At 40.6% G+C, this 20,725-nt stretch overlaps 2 protein-coding genes across 2 annotated transcripts; both read left to right on the top strand.

Annotated features, from left to right (window-relative positions):
- The first annotated feature begins 8,302 nt into the window (after positions 1-8,302).
- On the top strand, positions 8,303-9,649 carry LOC144648446 (uncharacterized). The gene has a single exon (XM_078507998.1). It carries the CDS (start codon positions 8,303-8,305, stop codon positions 9,647-9,649), a length of 1,347 nt encoding a protein of 448 aa, XP_078364124.1.
- Positions 9,650-17,515: 7,866 nt separating this feature from the next.
- Positions 17,516-19,871, top strand: LOC144648447 (uncharacterized). Its single transcript, XM_078507999.1, has 2 exons — positions 17,516-17,621; positions 17,985-19,871. The coding sequence occupies exon 2, from the start codon at positions 18,723-18,725 to the stop codon at positions 19,869-19,871; it is 1,149 nt and encodes a 382-aa protein (XP_078364125.1). The 5' UTR covers positions 17,516-17,621; positions 17,985-18,722.
- Positions 19,872-20,725: the final 854 nt, after the last annotated feature.

Here is a 20,725-nt window from a genome sequence, read left to right on the forward strand (position 1 = left end):
TTTCTGACGTTGTATTTATTTTAAATTAATAAATGGTGGTCACCCAACTAGTTTAGCTTTTTAGTTATTTTGGGAGGACCAGCAACTGTATGTATTTTTAATTTATTCATTGCTTAACCTTTTCTTTGTAATTTTACAGTTCAAATAAACTTTGTTGTTGTTGTTGTTGTTGTTGTATATTCATTGTTTCTGATGACAGAGATCAACCTTTTAGCGCACCGTAAATTAGAGAAAGTTTTACTACATGGGTTTCTTTTTGAACTGTAGGTTAGTTATTTATAATAAAAAATTGCTTTAAACAGCTGATTCTTTGTTGCTAAGGGCGCATTCTTTTGGTACTATTCTGACTATTCTCATTCCGGTTTATGAATTACAGAATACACGGAATTTCAATTCCCAAAAGAACGCATATTCTGAAAACGGAATACTGGTGGCATAGCATTCTCATTCCCAGAGCCCACGATCCGACCAGAAGGATCGTGGTATCCCTGGGAACTAGAATGGTGGCTGAGGTGACCTGGAACTACTGTATCTGCGCATGTGCGATAGGACAGAACCACAACGGCACACTCACAATCTCGAGCCCAGAGTGACCCCCGGCTCCGCGATCCGTCAGCGGTTGGTCAGCGGTAGGGTCGCCGGGACTCACTCTGGGAAACTGAATAATAATTCAGTGTCTTACTGGTCCTCACAGAACAATAGAAATCGACACGGAAGTCTGAAAATCTTCCCCGGAAGTAAACCAAACCGGAAACCCTGGAAAAACTTTTTTTGTCTTCCATGGTCAAATGTTCAGGTGTATCACCTTAATTTTGTAAAACACCTAAGAACTCGTCATATGGCGCTACATAAATGAAGTATTTTCTAATTCTACCAATCTTTTTGAACTCAAAAGATAACTTGAATAAAAAAGGACGTCCTTTAAACGTCAATTCTGAGCGGAGTTTTAAAACAACAACGACGGCGTCACCAAGGACAAGGTCGATTGAAAACTCAATTTATAGTTGACTTACAAATCTCGCTAGAACTACTGTTTTCTTTCAAATTTCCGTTACGGTTGAAAAACTGAATATCGCAGACAGTGCTCGATTCAAAATAATAACTAATAACGCAGAATTTGAACTTTACGCGTTGTTGTTTTGCTGAAAAAAAGGAATTGTACAATTGTCTGCACGTGAATTGCGTGAATGTGTGCACGAGCTGAGTTGCCGAAATGCCAATTACACCTTTTGAATAGTGTTGACCGGTGTGGTCTTTAACGTCTTTATTAATATTACCGCCATTCGACAAGGAAAAAATTATTTGTTCAAAACATGCAATCTATCATGAAAAGATGCGCTGTCAGCGAGAAGCCTTTGAAATATACGAAAGTCACCAAACAAAATTTTTTATCAACAGAACAATAGCTTGTCCGCAGTTCCCACACGAGGGATATTGGAGAGCAAAGGGCTGTTTGCTCCAGTGTGAACAAGACTGTGTGCGTGCAGCTTGTACTGAATACTTGGTCTCTGTAAAAGTTCCAATAATGCAAAGGAGAGGCGACAGTCGAAGCCTGCCCATGTTAAGGCACCGGTGTCCAAGACAAACCCAGAAAGAATTAAGCTGACTTTGCAGGGGCAGCGGTTACAGTGTGCAGAGCTGGAAAGAGAGCTGAATGAGATGCGTGCAGAACTTGAGAAAGCAAATGTTGAAGTGGATCATGAACTAAGATCTAAGATTCTTAACTCAAGCATCTCAATCCCAAATTGGACTGCCTCTTCCAACGGCTGAGAGAGCTTTCAGTAGGATTCAACCCTGAGAATGAAACCCTGTGGCATTTTTATTCACCAGTTGGAGAATCAACACTCGCAAATACGATCAAAACCATAAGTATGGCAGCTGGAATTACTCAACAACTCACCAACCACTGTGTAAGAGCCACAGCCATAACTGTTTTATGGGATTACAACGTGGAGGCAAGACACATCAAGGCAGTGATAGGCCACAAGTCAGACAGCTCAGTTGAATCATACAATGTGAGCATTTAATACTCTAATTCAATAACAGTTCTGCCTCATACTCATGCGCATTATAAGAAAAAATCGAAGAAATAGAAGTGATTGAAATACAAGAAATGTCTTTACCCACCATTTCACCACCAACACTACAAAATTGTTTTAACCATATGTTTTATCCATCAAAGGCTTGCTTACCAATTTTTTGCATGAAAGCAGAGAAGAGCAAAAAAAGGTTGTGGGAGTTTGAGGAGAATTTTGCTACAAAATGGGCTGGTTAAAACACTCATTGACAGGTCCTTCAAGATCAACAACACCAGGTTGGGTTTCACAACGATATTCAGAATTTGTTTACTATTTTGTGTAAGAATCTTTATCCTGAGCATGTATTAGGAATGTAACTCCATTGTTATGTCACAAGAGCAGTAGTAGAGAACAAAACACAACCTTCAACAGGTGTCGAGCAACCTACCAAGTACCAAGTTAAGCTTAAGGAGTCTATGTACATCAAGTGGGAAAAGTCTGACCTCAATCAGCAGGACAAACACATCAATTTGACACTTTCCCTGTAGCTACACGGGCACATGCATCTTTGAATGCCATTAACTTCAAAGTTTTTCTAGTGTATTGTATTTCAATGCAATGTAACATATGATTTGTAACAGGCATGTTTTAATCACTGCAAACTTTCATAACCGTCACACTGACGATGACGGATGTACCGTCAAAACATGTTTGTGAAAGTTAAAAGAGTCATATTATTTTTGAAAATGTTTTAATTACTATTTTTAAAAGTAAACTTGACATAAGGGGGGTCACGGAGAGGGATTTTGCTGGGATGGGAGGAAGGCCTTTGAATTTTTCAAGTGGGAGTGCCATGGGGAGGGATATGGCAGAGAGGATGGGAGAGGGGCCTTGTCATTTGGGAGTGGGGATGTCAACAAGAAGCAGAACGAATAAGATGCCAGACAAAGATGACAATCATTTCAACTACTCTTACAATCTGACTGTTGAGGACAGTAGGTTTCAGACAGGTGGGATGGTTACTACAATGGGGAGGGTTAATTTTGAAAGTCAAAACAAAAAAAAGGTAGCAATCTCAAATCAGGAAAGGGATGGTGCATACCAAGGGATGGGGGGCCCAGATTCCATCCAAGGGTTCTCAGTCGACAGGATCCATGATATGGCTTGGCCGCCTACCCATTTTGCTAGTAAGAAAAATTTTTTCTCCAAAGATACTTTTGGCAGGTGAGCAACGGGAGAAGATAGATGCTTGTATGACTGCAGAAGCAAAGAAGAATTCAACTAGAAGTGCAAAGTTTTAAAATAAAAAGGCATGAAATGGAGACGTCATCAACAACAACAACGAACACATGCACACAGTCAGGCGGAATCTTGGAAGGCAAACAAGATCTTTGATTTAAAACCAATATACCAGTAGCAGTATGCTCAAGAAAGAGACTGACGGAAATCAAAACACCAGACGCTCTTTTGTTGACTCTCTTTTTTGTTAACTGCAAAAACATTTTTGTTACTTTTGTTGCTTCGATAAACACCAGTTCTGTCGATACTGTGTTAGAAATAGTTCAACTTTCTCGAATTACTTTCGTTCTGGGAAATTTACTTCCGCTTAGACCTGAGAGCATGCGCAATAAAAACCGGAAGACCAAGGTTCTACCTGAAATCGACCTGAAATTGATCTGATCAATTCCAGTTTCCCAGAGTCCCTCCCGTACCGCTGACCGACTGGACGGACTCTGGGCTCGAGATTGGCACACTCATTGACATGCCTCGTACCCAGGGTCTTCGTTCCCTTTGACCCGCGCTCGTTTCTTCAAGCCTGCGCAGAAGGGACGAAGACTCGAGGTACGAGAATGGCTCGTTGAAAAAAACGAAATGGCAGAGTTAGTTCCACTGAATGAGGCCCTAACTACCAGCTTTTTAACAATATCTGCACTTTTTCGGTTAGCTGCACTTAAAAGAAACGTTTTATGGGAAGATGAAGAAGATTTTCTGGTGACTGCGCTGCGTGTAAATGCAAGTCGTCGCCAAAAGCACCCACGAATCCAAGGGTTTGTCGAGGAAACAGTTCCACTCTATTCTCTGAGTGACTTTAAAAGATGTTTCCGTATGAGCAGAGGAACATTTGAGGTGGTTTTGGGTGAATTGGCAAATCGATGCGAGGTACCCCAGGAACTGGACCGCGGCGGTAGAAAACCTATTTCTGTTGAGAAACATCTGCTCTTAACACTTTGGTTTCTCGGAAATCAAGAGCCCTTCCACAGTGTAGCGGATCGTTTTAATGTATCCGAATCATGTGCGTTCAATTGTTTACGGCGAGTTTGCCAAGCCCTGAAGAACATGGCTGGTACTGTCATCGTGTGGCCTAAAGGTACAGTATGAAGGAAGTTGAAAAGTACCTATGTAGATTTTGGCGTGAATTGACCACAAATTTTATACGAATTAACTTTTGTTTTTGCGATCGATACTAATCCTAGTCATTTTTCGAGGGAGAGGGATTTAGGTCCTCTTTCTTTTAGGATTGTGTCTGCCTTACCTCAATTTCCAGCCTTGAAGAGGCTATGATGCACTCTTCCATTGAAAACCCGGGCTTCGGGCTAGATAAAAACAATGTACACGCACAAAAGCAAATGTTATGTTTTGTTTGTTGTTGCAGTTGTAGTGACCTTAATGCACTTATCAATGTTAAGCCGGCAAAAAATTTGGGCATAACTACAGAATACAGGGCCACTTTAGAAGAAGTATATATCTGGTGGCTCGGTAGTCACTTCCGAGCCAAACGAGCCACGAAATCTTCACACCGGAGACTTAGCGCACAATGCAACAACGCAAAATACAAAAATTTCTCGTTCATTTATCCACTGCTGAGCCAAACGAGCCACAAAATACCGTAAAGTTCTGTGTATAAGCCGCACCCGTAGATAAGCCGCACCCCCGATTTGGAAGCTCAAATTTTGGGGAAAAAAATATACAGACCATAAAGTTTGAAGTTCAAGTGAAGTTCTATTGGTGAACTAACAAGGGCAAACAAGCACGGTTTCAAAACACTGACACGGGTTGTTGCAATGTTTAATATAAATTAAGTCTTTCGAAAGCAAAATTTCAATTGTTATACCTCCTTTTTAGTTTGATTTCATATCTTAAACTTGGATGCTCTCTTGATATCAATTTTCGAGATCATCACTTCTAAACACTCCCGAAACATTTGTAATTTGTACAAATCGTACGCGAATGATGAATGCTTAGTAGCCAAGCTCTGAAATATAGAGAGGAGTCTGGGCATCAAAAACAAACATTACCGGTACATTGTGTTGTAAAAGAGTATAATTGTTTTGAAAGCTAAGTGCATGGCGTATTTGAATTCTCAAACTAACGGCTGGCTGTTTCGAGCATTCCAATGGTTTCCTCAACAATCTGACAAGTGAAGGAATTTATTTCAGAAAAAAATTTATAGCACGATTTCACTTGTATGTAAACCATTGTTGAAGACATAACCGATATTCCAGTTCGGCAGTAGAGCTATTATTTTCCCGACAGTTCAAAACAGCCTAAGACAACTCCCTGGAGATGAAACCGCCGGCAGGCGAGTTTTTATTTTATCTATGAATTCAAATCCGTCACACAAATTGCCCAAACATATGGCTGTTGTGTCCACTGCTTTCATACAGTTTGAAATCAGTTCTAGCTCACTTGCACGACACATTCATTTATGTAGCATGTAAAACTACTCAAATTTTTAACTTGAAAAGTCAATGATAGCTAACGCTGTATTCACAGAAGCTTCACGAGTGAACAAGTTAAAATTTCATTGTTCTGTACTCGACACTCTATTGGCTGGAGTAAAAAATGTTGATAATAAGCAGAATAGCTTCCATTTGGCTTAAAAAATTTGCATGGAAATTTGCCTTGGAACATTATCTGCTCAGAAAAGGGAACAGTTTTCCGAGAGTGAAGCTTGAGTAAAACTGTTCCCTTCTCTGAACAAATAATGATCCCAGACAAATAACTAACGCATGTTTTTGTACCAAATTGAGGCTATTGTTTATCTATGTTTAATTGTTAATAGATGAACATTTTCTTTGTGTAACAACACAAGTCTATCTGCCTTAACAATGCAATAAGCCTGCAATGAGCTTATTTTTTGTTTATAGTCCTTTCCAATTAGATGTCGTGGGGGTACTTCGGATTTCAAGTGATGGGGATGATCGAATAGGGGCAAAAATCACGACCCAAAAAAATCCTTCCATCACCCCGTCACTTGAAATTTCCCCCCCCCCCCCTGTGAACACAGAGCCCTGATTGTATTAGTTTGATTACCGGTAAATATTGCTGAATAATAATATAAATTTTGTTTATCTAGGTGAAAGAGCAAGAGATGTTGTGTCAGGGTTTAAGGCCAAAAGAGGGATTCCTGGTGTAATAGGGGCAATAGATGGGAGTCACATCCCTATCAAAGCCCCTACATCATGTCCAGAGAATTACATCAACCGTAAAGGTTTTCACTCAGTGGTGTTGCAAGCTGTGTCAGATCATGAGATGATGTTTACTGATTGCTATGTGGGTTGGCCTGGCAGTGTCCATGATGCCCGTGTTTTGAACAACTCATCTCTCAAATCAGTAGCCGAGAAATTTGAAGATGACAGTTTCTTGCTTGGAGATTCAGCTTATCCTTCGAAGACTTGGCTCATGACTCCTTGCAAGGACTATGGAAACCTGACAGCACAGAAAAAGCATTATAATTTTTTGCAGTCATCTACACGTATGGTAGTGGAAAAGAGCTTTGCTTCCTTAAAAGGAAGATTTCGCAAGTTAAAGTACATGGACATGGACATTCGCCACATCCCAGAAACTGTAATTGAAGGCTTAAGCGCAAGAAACGCACTTTGTGTTTTGGCCAAATTAAAAAATTGTCACAAACAACTCCAAATTTCGCACGCAAGTTCGTTTATGTGTGCTTAACATTGATCTGTATTCAAATTCGCTGAATCTAGCTTTGTTTTTTAGAAATTACGTATGCAAAGAACAAAGGCGTTTTGCAAAGCTTACGTTCTCCACAGTCAGCCAGCAGCATGAGTTTTTATTAGAATCGAAACTGCAGTCTTGTTGAAGAATGAACAAAATACTAGACAAAGACGGCAACGTGTTACCTGGCCCATCCAATTCAGGCCAAGCGGATGACCGCGAAAATGAAATTAATGCCGTAAACGAGGAAGAGCTGTTGTACAGTGAAGACGAGCTGGAGAGCGGCCAACGGTCGCCGGCAACCCGCAAACGCCCCTCAGAGACGTACAGCCCTAAAGTCACCAGCAAAAGAACAAGATATGACGACAGCACCATAGCCTTGAAGACGAAAATCGAAAAATCTGAAGATTCTATCCAGAAGCTAAAGGCGCACACTGAAAAGAAGACATGTCCAAAATCATTACAATACAACGTCCGAGCAAACATCGTGCCGGACGAAGACTTTAAGCGGGACATAAACCACATCAGAAAGGACACTGAACAAAAGCTGGATGGTGCATTAACCCGTTTCCACTACAGGAAAATAGAACGCACCAAGAACAAACTAATAAAAACAGAGCAGAAAATGAACCAGGCCAAAGCAAGGAAAACTGACAATCAGAAACTCGTAAAAAACCGGCCACGTCCGGCCAAAGATAACAAGCCTAAGGCACGAAGTGAGAATGTAATTAAGTTAGCAAACACGCTGATGCAGAGGATCGAGAAATTTGATGTAATGATGAAAAAGATTGAAGAAAACCAGAATAAAGAAAATGAATCTTATCCCTGTCTTGAAACACAAAAGCGCAAAGATAAAAACAAGAAACATAATGACAGAAAAAAAATAAAGAAGAGAGATAAAATCAAAAAATCCGCAAACAACAAACGGAAATACATTAAAAATCTCTCAGATTACGAAATGTCAACTGACTAGATAAACCTATTATGGAAGGGTTTAAAATTTATTCCTATGCCAACCATGGGAGAAATTCGCATTAAGCGACAACTCCTACAAGACTTCGAAAGAATGCGCCTAAAATACATTTTTCATGGCCAAGATAAAGAACCGCATCCCTTCTACGTTAAATCACACTGGGAACCACCAGCACAACCGTCAGTCTCTCTAGAAAATTACCTAGAGGCAGTCAAAACAGAGCTCGCAGAAATTAAATTATCAAAGCCAAAACAAAACCTGCCACAAGAAAGAACGTCAAGCTATCAGAGAGCTTAAAACAAATTCTGAAATAAACATAAAAAAGGCAGACAAAGGATCAACAACGGTAATAATGAACAAAAAAGATAAGATTGAAGAGGCCAGGGTACAACTAGACGATAGGAATAATTACCTGACCCTAGAAACATCTATGGTTCGAGAGACATTCAACAGAGTTCAAGAACTCATAAACGAGCTCTACCGCCATAACTACATTGACGATATGACAAAGAAATGGCTTTGTCAAACGCCAGACCCACCGCGCATACCAGTTCTTTACACACTTACTAAGATTCACAAACCTACACCTGTAGGTAGACCCATAATATCAGGTTGTGATGGTCCAACAGAACGAATATCATCATTTGTAGACTACATCCTCCAGCCAATAGCAAAATCACAAAAATCGTATCTCAAGGATACAAAAGACTTCATCAATTTCGTAGAAAAGACGAAAGTCCCACAAAACGCAATTATGGTATCACTAGACGTTACCAGTCTGTACACCAACATCCCTCAAGAAGAAGGTATAGAAACTGTATGCAAGGCATACGAAACATTCTACCAACGAGAAACTCCGATACCAACCAATGCGCTCAGGAAAATGTTAAGACTCATACTTAAGGAGAACTCCTTCCAATTTTGTGGAAGTGACTACCTTCAGACTCACGGCACTGCGATGGGCACTAAAATGGCAGTTGCTTTTGCCAATATCTTTATGTCCGTAGTTGAAACCGAAATCATCAACAAGAGCAAAACGAAACCACTAGAGTGGAAAAGATATATCGATGATATATTTTCTTTGTGGGATTCAACAAAAGAAGAGATTGATCTCTTTATCTCTGAAGCCAACAGGCATCATACTACCATTAAATTCACGGCTGACATATCAGAGAGAGATACAAACTTCGTAGACACTACAGTATTTAAAGGCAAAAGATTCTACGAAGAGTCAATTCTAGACAATCACACACATTTTAAACCTACTGAAACTTTTCAGTACACGCATTTCTCTTCTTGCCACGCCCCCGGTGTGGCAAAGGGCTTCATCAAAGGGGAAGCCCCCAGACTACTTAGAACTAACTCTTCAAAAGCACTTTTTGAAGAAAACATTAATAATTTCAAGTCGCGATTGAGCGATAGAGGCTATCCAAAAAACGTAGTTGAAAAGACACTAATAGAAGTCAAATTCGAAGAGAGAAAATACGCGCTACAGGAAAAACAGAAGGTGCGAAAAAACATACTGCCTTTCCTCCCGCAATACAACCCATCAGTGCCAAATCTCAAAAAGGTTTTAATGAGCAAGTGGCATATCATTGAGAAACAACCCCTGCTTCGAGAGATTTTTCGGGAACCACCCATTATCTCTTACAAAAGAGGCAGATCTCTAAAAGATATACTCGTTAGAGCAAAACTATAAAGGTCAAACTAATTATATACAACATCACGAAACACGCAGGAGTCGTGTCAGGCCTGTCACCTTTTAACATCACTGAAACTCTAACCCGACCCTACAGCCTTGGGGTTACCTTTTGCGTTAGGGCTAGGACTGTAACCCTAAAAATTTAGCTGACTTCATCGTCTTGAGAAACAAAAGGTTTCCTTTGTTTATCATTTGTAAACGAAAAGTCAAAAGTGTTAGGATGATCTCATTAATATGTATAAGATCTGACGTCAATAAAGTCCCGGATGTTGTTGTTCCTCGAAGTGAAAACATGGCGTGGCGTGTTTGATCTATTGATCCGAAAATCCGAACAATCCTCCCCCCGTCATGAACGAAACAGGTTATGGGCCCAGGTCAAGGTACGGGAGACTACTCTTCGATGGGGATGAACGGAAATATGAGCAATGGGAAGTCAAGTTTCTCGGATACATGCGATTGCAAAAGTTGAAGGATACGATCACTACGGCTGAATTTGAGGACGTTAATGCAGCCAAGAATGAAGAAGCTTTCGCGGAGTTAATACAATTTCTAGACGACAAAAGCCTTTCCCTTGTAATGAGAGATGCACAGGATGACGGGAGGAAAGCATTAAAGATTTTAAGAGCACACTACGCTGGTACAGGCAAGCCGAGAGTGATCTCGTTGTACACGGAACTGACCTCGCTTGTGAAGTCAGCACACGAGACAGTGACAGACTATGTCATACAAGCAGAGACCGCGGCAACAGCTCTTAAAAATGCCGGTGAAACCGTGACGGATAGCCTTCTCATAGCGATGGTACTGAAAGGCCTACCAGAAGAATACAAGCCGTTTGTTGTCGTTATTACTCAGAGCGAGAAAGAACAAACATTTGGCGAATTTAAAGTGGCCTTACGAAGCTTCGAAGACACAGAGCGAGCGAGTATAGCGACGGGAAATCACTCAGTTATGAAAACTGAACACAAGCAAGAATCCCAGCCGAATATCACCTGTTTTCAATGTGGCCAGCCAGGGCACATTGCTCGCTTCTGTGGTAATAAAGACAAAGGCAGGAACGGACGGGGGCACTGGTGCAACACGTGCCATAATTCATCACACAGTGACAGAACATGTCGACGCAAAAGAAAGAACAAGACCGACAAAGTCAGTCAGGCTTCTGAGACTTTGGAGGATTCTGATGAGGAAGTGGAGCATTCATTTGCATTTGAGACCAATGCCTATGTAAATGGGAACACTACTGGGAAGCCAAATGCCCTACTGGTGGATTGCGGTGCGACCACTCACATCATCAATGACGAGTCCAAATTCAGCAAATTTGATGACAAGTTCACACCAGAAAAGCACTACATCGAGCTAGCAGATGGGACACGATCCAACAACGTGGCACTCAAGAGAGGGGATGTTGAGATAACCATCATGGATACCACTGGAAAGTATGTCAGTGCAACACTGAAGAATGCGTTTTACATTCCTGCATACCCGCAGAACATATTTTCAGTGCAAGCTGCGACTGAAAGAGGTGCTTCAGTGACTTTCAATCCTGACTCTGCTGAATTAGTTTACAAGGATGGTACCAAGTTTAACATCGAGAAGCATTGTAGACTGTACTATCTTAGTACCTTCGACAAGAATGACACTGACTCTGTTAATTATACTTGTGACCTGAAGGGTTGGCATGAAATACTAGGACACTGTAATTATGAGGACATCTTGAAACTAAAAGGTGTAGTGGAAGGTATGAAAATAAGTAACAGTAGTTCTAGTAAACCCCAAGATTGTAATGTTTGTATTGAAGGAAAGATGACCCAAAGTAGGAATAGGAATCCTGATGCTCGTGCTACTGCACCATTAGAATTAGTTCATACAGATTTGGCTGGACCTATCGATCCAGCTTCTAGAGAGGGTTTCAGATATTCCATAGCTTTTACAGATGATTATTCAGGAGCAATTTTTGTATATTTTCTGAAACGTAAGAGTGACACTGTAGCTGCAACAAAGAAGTTTTTAGCAGACACAGCACCATACGGAGAGGTCAAATGTATTAGATCGGATAATGGTGGTGAATTTATTTCTCAGGAATTTAAATCTCTGCTGGAGAAAAATAAGATAAAGCATGAAATGTCTGCACCCCATTCTCCCCACCAAAATGGGACGGCAGAGCGACACTGGAGAACCTTGTTTGAGATGGGAAGGTGTTTACTCCTGCAAGCCAATCTGGGCAAAGGGTTTTGGCCCTATGCGGTAATGGCAGCTGCGTACATTCGCAATCGGTGCTTTAACAACCGCCTTAAGCAAACTGCATACTTTGCTATCACTGGCAAGAAGCCAAATTTGTCAAACATGAGAGTTTTTGGATCTGAATGCTATGCATATAAGCAGAATAAGAAGAAATTGGATCCCAGGTGCACCAAAGGGATTTTCCTTGGGTATGATAAAGAGAGTCCTGCCTATCTGGTGTTAATCCCAGAGACGGGCAAGATTATGAAGTACAGGGTGGTGAAGTTCCCTAGGAGAGGGGTACATGTTGAACGACAGACCCAAACTGAAATTCCACTGGGTGATGATGATTTCATGCCATCACGACACAATACTAACCCTGATACTTGTAGTGAATCTGATGTTGACAGATCCGGAGAGGGTCTGGATGAACTTGCTGAAGGACCTAAGGCTGAAAATGAATCTAGTCCTACTTCACAGCCTCGTGATGAAAGTGTGAGACGCTCCACGAGGGAGAGAAGACCCCCAGCTTACCTGAGAGATTATGTCACAAACATGAAGGATAGTGATCAGGTACTGACGAGTGTAGATTACTGTTACAAATTTTCTGCTTTCCCTCAAACTTACCAAGAGGCTATGGAATCACCTGAGTCTAGTAACTGGGAGGCAGCAATGAAGGAAGAGATGAATTCTCTAACTGAGAATAACACATTTACTTTGTCTCCTTTGCCAGAGGGCAAAAATTCAGTGGGGGGCCGTTGGGTTTACACTATCAAAGAAAGTTCCAATGGTGCTAAAACTTACAAAGCAAGGTATGTTGCTAAGGGTTACAGTCAAGTGAGAGGTGTTGATTATCAGGAGACGTTTGCACCAACAGCTAATCTCACATCAGTGCGTGTGCTAATGCAAATGGCAGCACAACACGATTTGATTTTGCATCAGATGGATGTGAAGACGGCATATCTCAATGCCCCTATTGATTGTGAGATCTATATGGATCAAGCTGAGGGCTTTGAAGTTCCCCCGGGGAGTGAAGGGAAACTTGTGTATAAGTTGAACAAATCTCTGTATGGATTGAAGCAGTCGGGTAGGAATTGGAACCATGTACTACACTGTTTCTTGCAAGAGAATGATTTTGTACAAAGCCCTGTTGACAATTGTGTGTACACCAAACAGGTTGGAAGTGGACTTGTTGCTATGCTTGTCTGGGTGGATGACATAATTATAGCAGCAAGCGACATGGTGTTATTGTCTAAAACTAAAGAGATGTTGAACAAGAGGTTTCATATGAAAGATCTGGGTAGACTTTCATATTTCTTGGGTATTCACTTTGAGCAAGGTGATGGCTTTGTAAAAATGGACCAGAAGAGGTATATCAGTAAGGTGCTTGAGAGATTTGAGATGTCTGATTGTAAACCAAAACCTACACCTTCTGAGCAGAAGTTTGAGTTTGGCAGTGAAAACCCTGTTGATCCAAAGCGATACCGTGAAGCAGTGGGTAGCTTGGTATATGCTATGTCATGACCAAACCAGTTACGAAGATTAAGTTGCAAAAATTCAAGAGTTATATTTTTGGTTCTTAAGACATTTGAGTTTTAATGTAGAAGTAATGTACAAGAGTTCTATATTTTGTTATAGTTTTACTCATTTGTCAACTGATAGTAAGCTGTATGTTTATATTTTAGCAATATGACCGTGTTCATGTGATTTTAGAACATACATTGGAAGAGATCAAGTGGGGGTGTTAGGATGATCTCATTAATATGTATAAGATCTGACGTCAATAAAGTCCCGGATGTTGTTGTTCCTCGAAGTGAAAACATGGCGTGGCGTGTTTGATCTATTGATCCGAAAATCCGAACAATCCTCCCCCCGTCATGAACGAAACAAAAAGACGCCGCGCAAGCAAAAACCTTGTCTTTTTGCATGTGTTATTTTTCGAAAACGAAGGAAAGACCAGCAAAATTAAATACAGGGCAGTGTTGAGCACACGTAAACGAACTTGCGTGCGAAATTTGGAGTTGTTTGTGACAATTTTCAATTTGGCCAAAACACAAAGTGCGTCTCTTGCGCTCACGCCTTCAATTGCTGCCTGTGTTCTGCATAACCTCTGCCTCAGAATTTCTTGATCAGGAAGAGGAGGATGAAATCAACAACTTCCAAAATATTCTCAGAGATGATGGAAGAGCAGAAGCCAAGCGAGATCAATTAATTCAGCAGTTATATGCAGAAAGGTCTCACTAATATTAATGCATACTGGACATGTCAGAGCTGACTGAGTTGCCACCAAATATTGAATTTTGCCATGTTTTCTTAACAATAAGACTGCAAACTCAAAGTTTTTATTTAAAGGGACTGTGTCATGGATTTCAGTCAAACTTAGGCATAGGAAATGACCATCAAATTCCTTAAAATACATAAAATAACCTCTTTAAAACAGTGAAGGAATATTTAAAACATCAAATGCAAAAGAAGGTATGGATGGTCAAAAGTGTGGAATATTGAAACGGATTGCAATATGGGTTTTCAAAATATGGTCCGGTGGAACAGTTTTCTTGTCTTCTGGAAACTTTACATGTCAATTATAATGCCTAGGAGACACATTTGGCTGCAAATTATGAAGCTATGGTTCTGTCATTTAGAATCATAGAATTGATTTCTTTGCAAACATTTAGTTTTGTGCTGCAACTATTCGACAAAATTAAATAGCATTATTATATGGCTGCAATAGTACGCGCGCCCTGATTGGCTGCCGAGTGGGCATTATTTCCTTGTAATGACCGGGCATTATGAAAACCTTTCTTGGCTCGACAGTTCTTTTGAGTTTTGAGTAAAAGCTACTAGCGCGAGGGTGAAAGCAACAAAAAACTCTGACAAAATATTACTATCTTTTTATAACCCCCCCCCCCCCCAAAAAAAAAAAAAAAAAAAAAAAAAAACTAGCATACCGCTACTTCTTTCAGTTGGTATAACCGACGAAGAGAGCCACAGCAAAAGCGAGTTTTATGTGTTACATGTATGTTTGCTTTTAGAATAGCGCTTAAAAGCCATCTAATAAATAACTTATTAACCTCGTCCGTTCAGTCATTACAGGAAAATCTCAGATGTAATGACCTCACTCTCAGTTAATAAGTGGTATTTAATTTAATTTAGCCATGACACAGTCCCTTTAAACAAAAGTGTTAATGTCCAGGAACTATATACTGGCTGGCTGATAGTTTTCCTGCAGAAATTTGACGTTCAAATTGTTAGAAATATAACCTTGTCAAGCAAAGCCAGCAGCGCTAATATGTGCCCCTGTCAGGTGTGTGTGGGAGGGGGGTCATCTTGTGACACTAGTCTTTATTCAAAAAATAATGTCCTGTGTTGCTGTTTAATTGCAGTGTATATCCCTGTCATTAATTAAATTGAAGGGAAAATTATATGAAGACTTTGTTACCATTTCACATTTTTACTTTATTTGTGTCCTCAATACACCTTAATTGAATTTGATAAGAGGTACAGTTTTCACCATTGTATATCCATTTAATGCCTTAATAATAAAATAATAATAATAATAATAATAAATAATATTTTAAGAGGAGGCCTCCAATCACCTAGGGGAAAGACGTCTTCCAGCCAGAGGGAGCGAATTCAGTGACTTCAAAGCTTCTGAAGAAGACATTTTGCCTAATTTAATTTTTTTTCGCAAATTTGTTCTGGAAACTTTGCATTTTTTCCATTTCTGATTTTAGACCGGGTTGATCTCCCCATACTGTGTGGGCATAGTCTAGGTGTGGCAGCACTAGCCCATTGTAGAAGGCTATGCGAGTTCTATTGTCTAACATATGAAATATGCGATTAAACAGAGAAGTCGATGACCTAGTTTCTTCCAGCTCCATTTTGCATCCATTGTTACTCCCAGATATTTCAATGACTGCACGCGATCGATTTGTGTACCATTCGATTGAAACTCAAAGTCTTTAAATAAGGACAACATCCTTTTACTGCCTGCCAGCATAAGTTTGGTCTTCTTGACATTTATAGTCAACCTGTTATCGGTGTACCAATTACTTATTTTAGCGAATTCACGTTCCAGTTCAATTTGAAGTTCTTGACGTGTTGATGCGTCGCAAAAGAGAACAGCATCATCTGCATACAAAATCATCCGGGTCTTTTTAACAGCATTTGGCAGGCTATTAATGTACACATTAAACAGCAAGGGGCCCAAGATGCTGCCTTAATGTACAATAAATATTTTTTTAATAGTCAGGTATGTAAGCCAGCTATAAAGTACATAATTTAAATAATGTACCGGTGATGGCCACCATGACAATAATTTAATATTTCCATACAAATAATTTTGAAACAATTTTTAAATTGAAAAATCCTTGACAGAAAAGAACACAACATTGGAACGAAACTGTCTCAAAAACGGGAAATCTTTGTTCCCTTAATTTATCAAGTGTTCAATAAAATCAGATGAAGTGCATCATGGATTACATCCTTTATTTATTCTTCACTTCCTTCAATACTTCTAAAAAAACACCCAAAAGTTCCATCTGGTCCTTATGCATCTGTTTGATTTCTTTAAGACGCTGTTCTTCTTGTGTAGCTTTCTCTTTCTTGTACTCCTCAAGCCACAAAACCATCTCGTCTGTAGTGCTCTTCCTCCTTCGTTTTGGCTTTGGGGTGCTGCTGTCCTGCGGGACCAGTTGCCTTTTTTTTTTTTTACCAGGAGACGGTTTTGCACCAGAAACACCAGATGCAGATGGTTCATCTGGACAATGAGTTACGATTTCTCCGCCTTCTTTGATGGTCTGGTCCCTCTTCGAGTCTCCCTTGCCAGTGCTACTTGCTGTGGCTACAGGATGGACTGTGGGACGGTAGCCGTAAACATCGGACATCTCGTTGAAAAAGGCGCATTCCTTTCTGTCATTTCCTGTCCGGTTGTTGTGGTCGACGGTCATCGGACCCCTCAATGCCCGTCTGTTTTATACGAGTACAAATGCTCTCCCAAACGCTCCGCTTCTTTATATTAATTTTGTTGAAAAGGTGCTCGTGGCTTTTGTAGAGCAAAAATGAGAGTTAGTGTCATTTCTTTCGACCATGTTATGGTTGGTTTCTTTGAGATGCCAGAAAACGAAATTTCCGGCTCTTCGGACACCACTAAAGGGGCAGAACTTAGCTCCAAGGCACTCGCATCGATCGTCAGATAATCCGACATTTTGAATACACCATTCCAATTTTCCGAACTTGGCAAAACTATCCCAAAAGAACGCATATTCTGGTTATTCCGAGTAAACCGTATTCCGTTCATTCCTTTCATTCTGCTATTGGGAGCAGAATGAACGGAATAGTATTCTGTTCATTCCAAAAACGGAATAGGCCCCAAAAGAATGCGATCGCAGTCTATTCCGAGTATTCCTATTCCAGAATAGTACCAAAAGAATGCGCCCTAAGATAGTTGAATGCTTTTGCACATGGTTCATATCTCCCTCCTAACATCATTCTTTGTGTATCATACAATAATATCAGACAGTACGTATATGTTGTGGTTCAATTTTATTCTTGGTTCAAATTTTATTTTCCTTTTTTTTTGGGTATGGTAATGTGTGATAATGAGTTTAAAACAAAGGAAAATAAAATTTGAACCAAGGATAAAATTGGAACCAATGGGTGGCCTTAGTTCTGCTGATGTAACACCAATAAAAAAGCCCAAGAGATGCAAAGAAGAAGTGAAATGGTCTAAGAGCTTGTTTTCAGATGATGAGTAAGTCAATTATTCACACACTCTTTCTTAATAATACCTCCCATGCAGGCATCAAATAATGGTCTCAGCTCTGCCTTACTCTACTCTTTAGCAATCTTTGGGCCAGCCAGGAACACTAAAAGCGTGATCACGCCACATGAAATGGCCACTCTCATTGGCTAGAGAAAAGAAAAACAAAAAAGCAACCACATTTCAGAACAAAAAACCTCGCACATAGTGATCAGACCAGATATAGAGTGCTGTAGAAACGGAGGCGGTGGTACCTGGATGTATATCAGTCTAGTTGTTTTCATAATAAAGCTTGTTTATTTGGGTACTAATTGAAACACACAGCTGTTAACTATTCAAACAATTTTTTTCCAGGGATGACATCCTAATACAAAAGGGCAACCAAACGTACACCAATCAAGAAAACATCGACAAGCTGGAGGCTGTGCAGGTCACAAAAGTACCCCCAACTACCACTGGTACCATAAAGTATGAAGTTGAGTATAATGAAAAGGAGCCACTGTCAAATGTTAATGACAGATGGAACTGGGGCCGTTCCCAGCCATGCAAAAGAAGCGGATTTTGTAAGGGAGGAAGGTGAATTTTGCAAATTTGCCGTGGCACAAAGGAATGTGGCAACCCGGAGTGTTCATTCCGCAAGATCCACAAGACTCCTTACAAAGCTGACTTCACTAGGAGGAAGGCTTGCCTTCATTGCAATAGCAAGCCCATTCACATTAATTGCACGGCAAGGAAATACATAGAGAATGATAGATGTCATAAGAATATTAAGGTGATATACATTGGTGATCACTCCTGCTCACCTTGGGCTCCAGGGGAAAGCCAAAGAAGGATGAGGTAGAATGCATCATCCGTGAAAGACCCACAATAACAACTGGACAAATTCAGATAGAAAAGGTGAGGCAGGCTTTGCTCAGTGAGAGTTGTGCGGAAGCTGTGGATGATGTTGCTTTAAAATACAATGACACAAGACACATTCGATACATTCGAGAATCAGTGAATGACAAACGGAGACCGAATGGGTCAGACATTGAGGCCATACGCTTGCTAAAAGAGGACTTTCAGAAGCGGGGATTGGATTCCCAGTTAATAATGGAAGTTGGCGAAGATTTCATAATGCTCTCAAGTGAACAAAAAATCCGAATTGCAGCACTGATAACGACAGGACAGATAAAAGAGCCTGTCAGTCTTGATGGTTGCGAGAGTCACGCAAAAGACTTCACAGAACTTGAAATGACAACGTACTACCCCGTGCTAAGACGAACTGTCAAGTTAGCAACAATCTTTGTACCAAAGCCTGGTGAAATTCGGAAACTTGTAAGAACTTTTGATGGAGCAGTGAATAACATATTGCCATTCGTTGCGCAGGAATATGACATCGATCTGCATGAATTTGAGGGTCGAGGCCTGGATGCCCATTCGTATGTGGGAGACGAGGGTGGAGGGTTATGGGGAGGACTTTGTAAAGTCAAAGGCAAAGCCATTAAAAATAAGACAGTTTCAGATTTCTTCCATCTGAAACAGGACATTAACCGCCATAAGGTGTATTTCACTGCTGACCGAGATAAAAAGCAGTTTGAAAAACTGATGCTAGATGCATATGATGCAGTTACTGCTGTTCATGCAGAGGATGCTGAGAAATCATTTGAGAAGTTAGTAAACACTCGGTCCACCAACCCAACGAAAATGATGAATTTCAAGAACTGGTGGTGGCGGAGGCAAGCCCATTGGCAAAAATGGTGCCGAAACTACTCTTCAAGTTCAGCATCATCTGCTGAGGTATCTAATGCAAAATCCATCAGTGCCTCGGGTTACCGGAAACGGCTGCTAGATGTGGTGACTACAGAATGTGCAGCAGCCGTTCTCGAGGCTGCTGAGGTCAAGGGCCAGACTCTTGGACAACGAACTGCGGGAAAAGGGCCCAGTGCAGCAGATCGCACTGAAAGGGAGAATGAACAGTTGTTCCTCCATCTTGATGCATGTGCAACAGGAGTTCATCATGTCGCAAAATGTGCTAACATGACAGAAATGGAACAGCTCCAGCCTGTAGAAACAGCACACGGTGCATTCACGATCAATACCAGGGACACTCACAGATCTGATCGTAACAAAAAAGCGCAAAAAACGAAAAAAACTACTGAAACCGCACAATCTGTTAGCAAGAGTAACCTCCGGTATTTTTCCAAAAAGGTGGATAATGTACAAAAATGCTTCAAAAATGTTATATATAACAAGCACTGATGATGTATTAACTTGATTCACTTTTCAGGTACTCCTGTGGCAGCCCTTACTGGTACTGCTGATAACAACACCCAAAAGCATATCAAAGAAGCTTTAAATTTAAAGGACTCACTCACAGTGTATGTAAGTCCCAATCGCACAAATCTCAGATTCTCAGTGAAGAAAGTCAAAAAAAGAAGTCCAACTTTCTGTGCTTCAGTGGCTCGTTGACAAACTCTGCAGCGATCACTTTGTGTTTCGGACATCACAACGTACAGTTGCGAAGTGTTACGCCATGTTTCGCCGGTTTGTACATTTTGACAATGTTTTGAAGGAAGTCAAGCTGTCAATCGATGGTGAAATCAACCGTGAAGAATCGGTGGGCGTTTTTCAGAATCGTGGGGTTTGCTTGCAAGCGTTCCCTCGTTTCCCCACCCCCTCCCCTGCTTCTCCCAATTCTCGCGCGGGTAGAATCTCTCGGGTGCCGCGTGGTCATATCTACTCTATCACTAGAGTCTCTCACGCTCGCACGGGAACACTTGCTTCGCAGGCTACAGTCCCACTTATCTGAAAAAGTATTTTGAATAGCGATGTTGGACTGATGGGCCTTGAAGGAATAAAATGCTCGATTGGCTTAAAAGGAAACAAAGGCTGCAAGGGCTTGATAGGTGCACAGAGACCCTTGAAGTAGAAATGCCAACTTCATTATAGTTCGCCCTGTGATCAAATGACAAACTGAAGAAGGAAAAACATTAACTGTGACTGCCTGTCTATGGGAAAAATAAAGAATATCAGCAGCTTTAAAATCATTTATTCTGTTTAGTTACAATTTTCTTCTTTGTAATATTTAATCTTGTATTTCTTGTATTTATATT

This window comes from Oculina patagonica, chromosome 4 (genome assembly GCF_052425735.1).
Source record: "Oculina patagonica isolate OP01 chromosome 4, crgOcupat, whole genome shotgun sequence".
Classification (NCBI taxonomy): Eukaryota; Metazoa; Cnidaria; class Anthozoa; order Scleractinia; family Oculinidae; genus Oculina; species Oculina patagonica.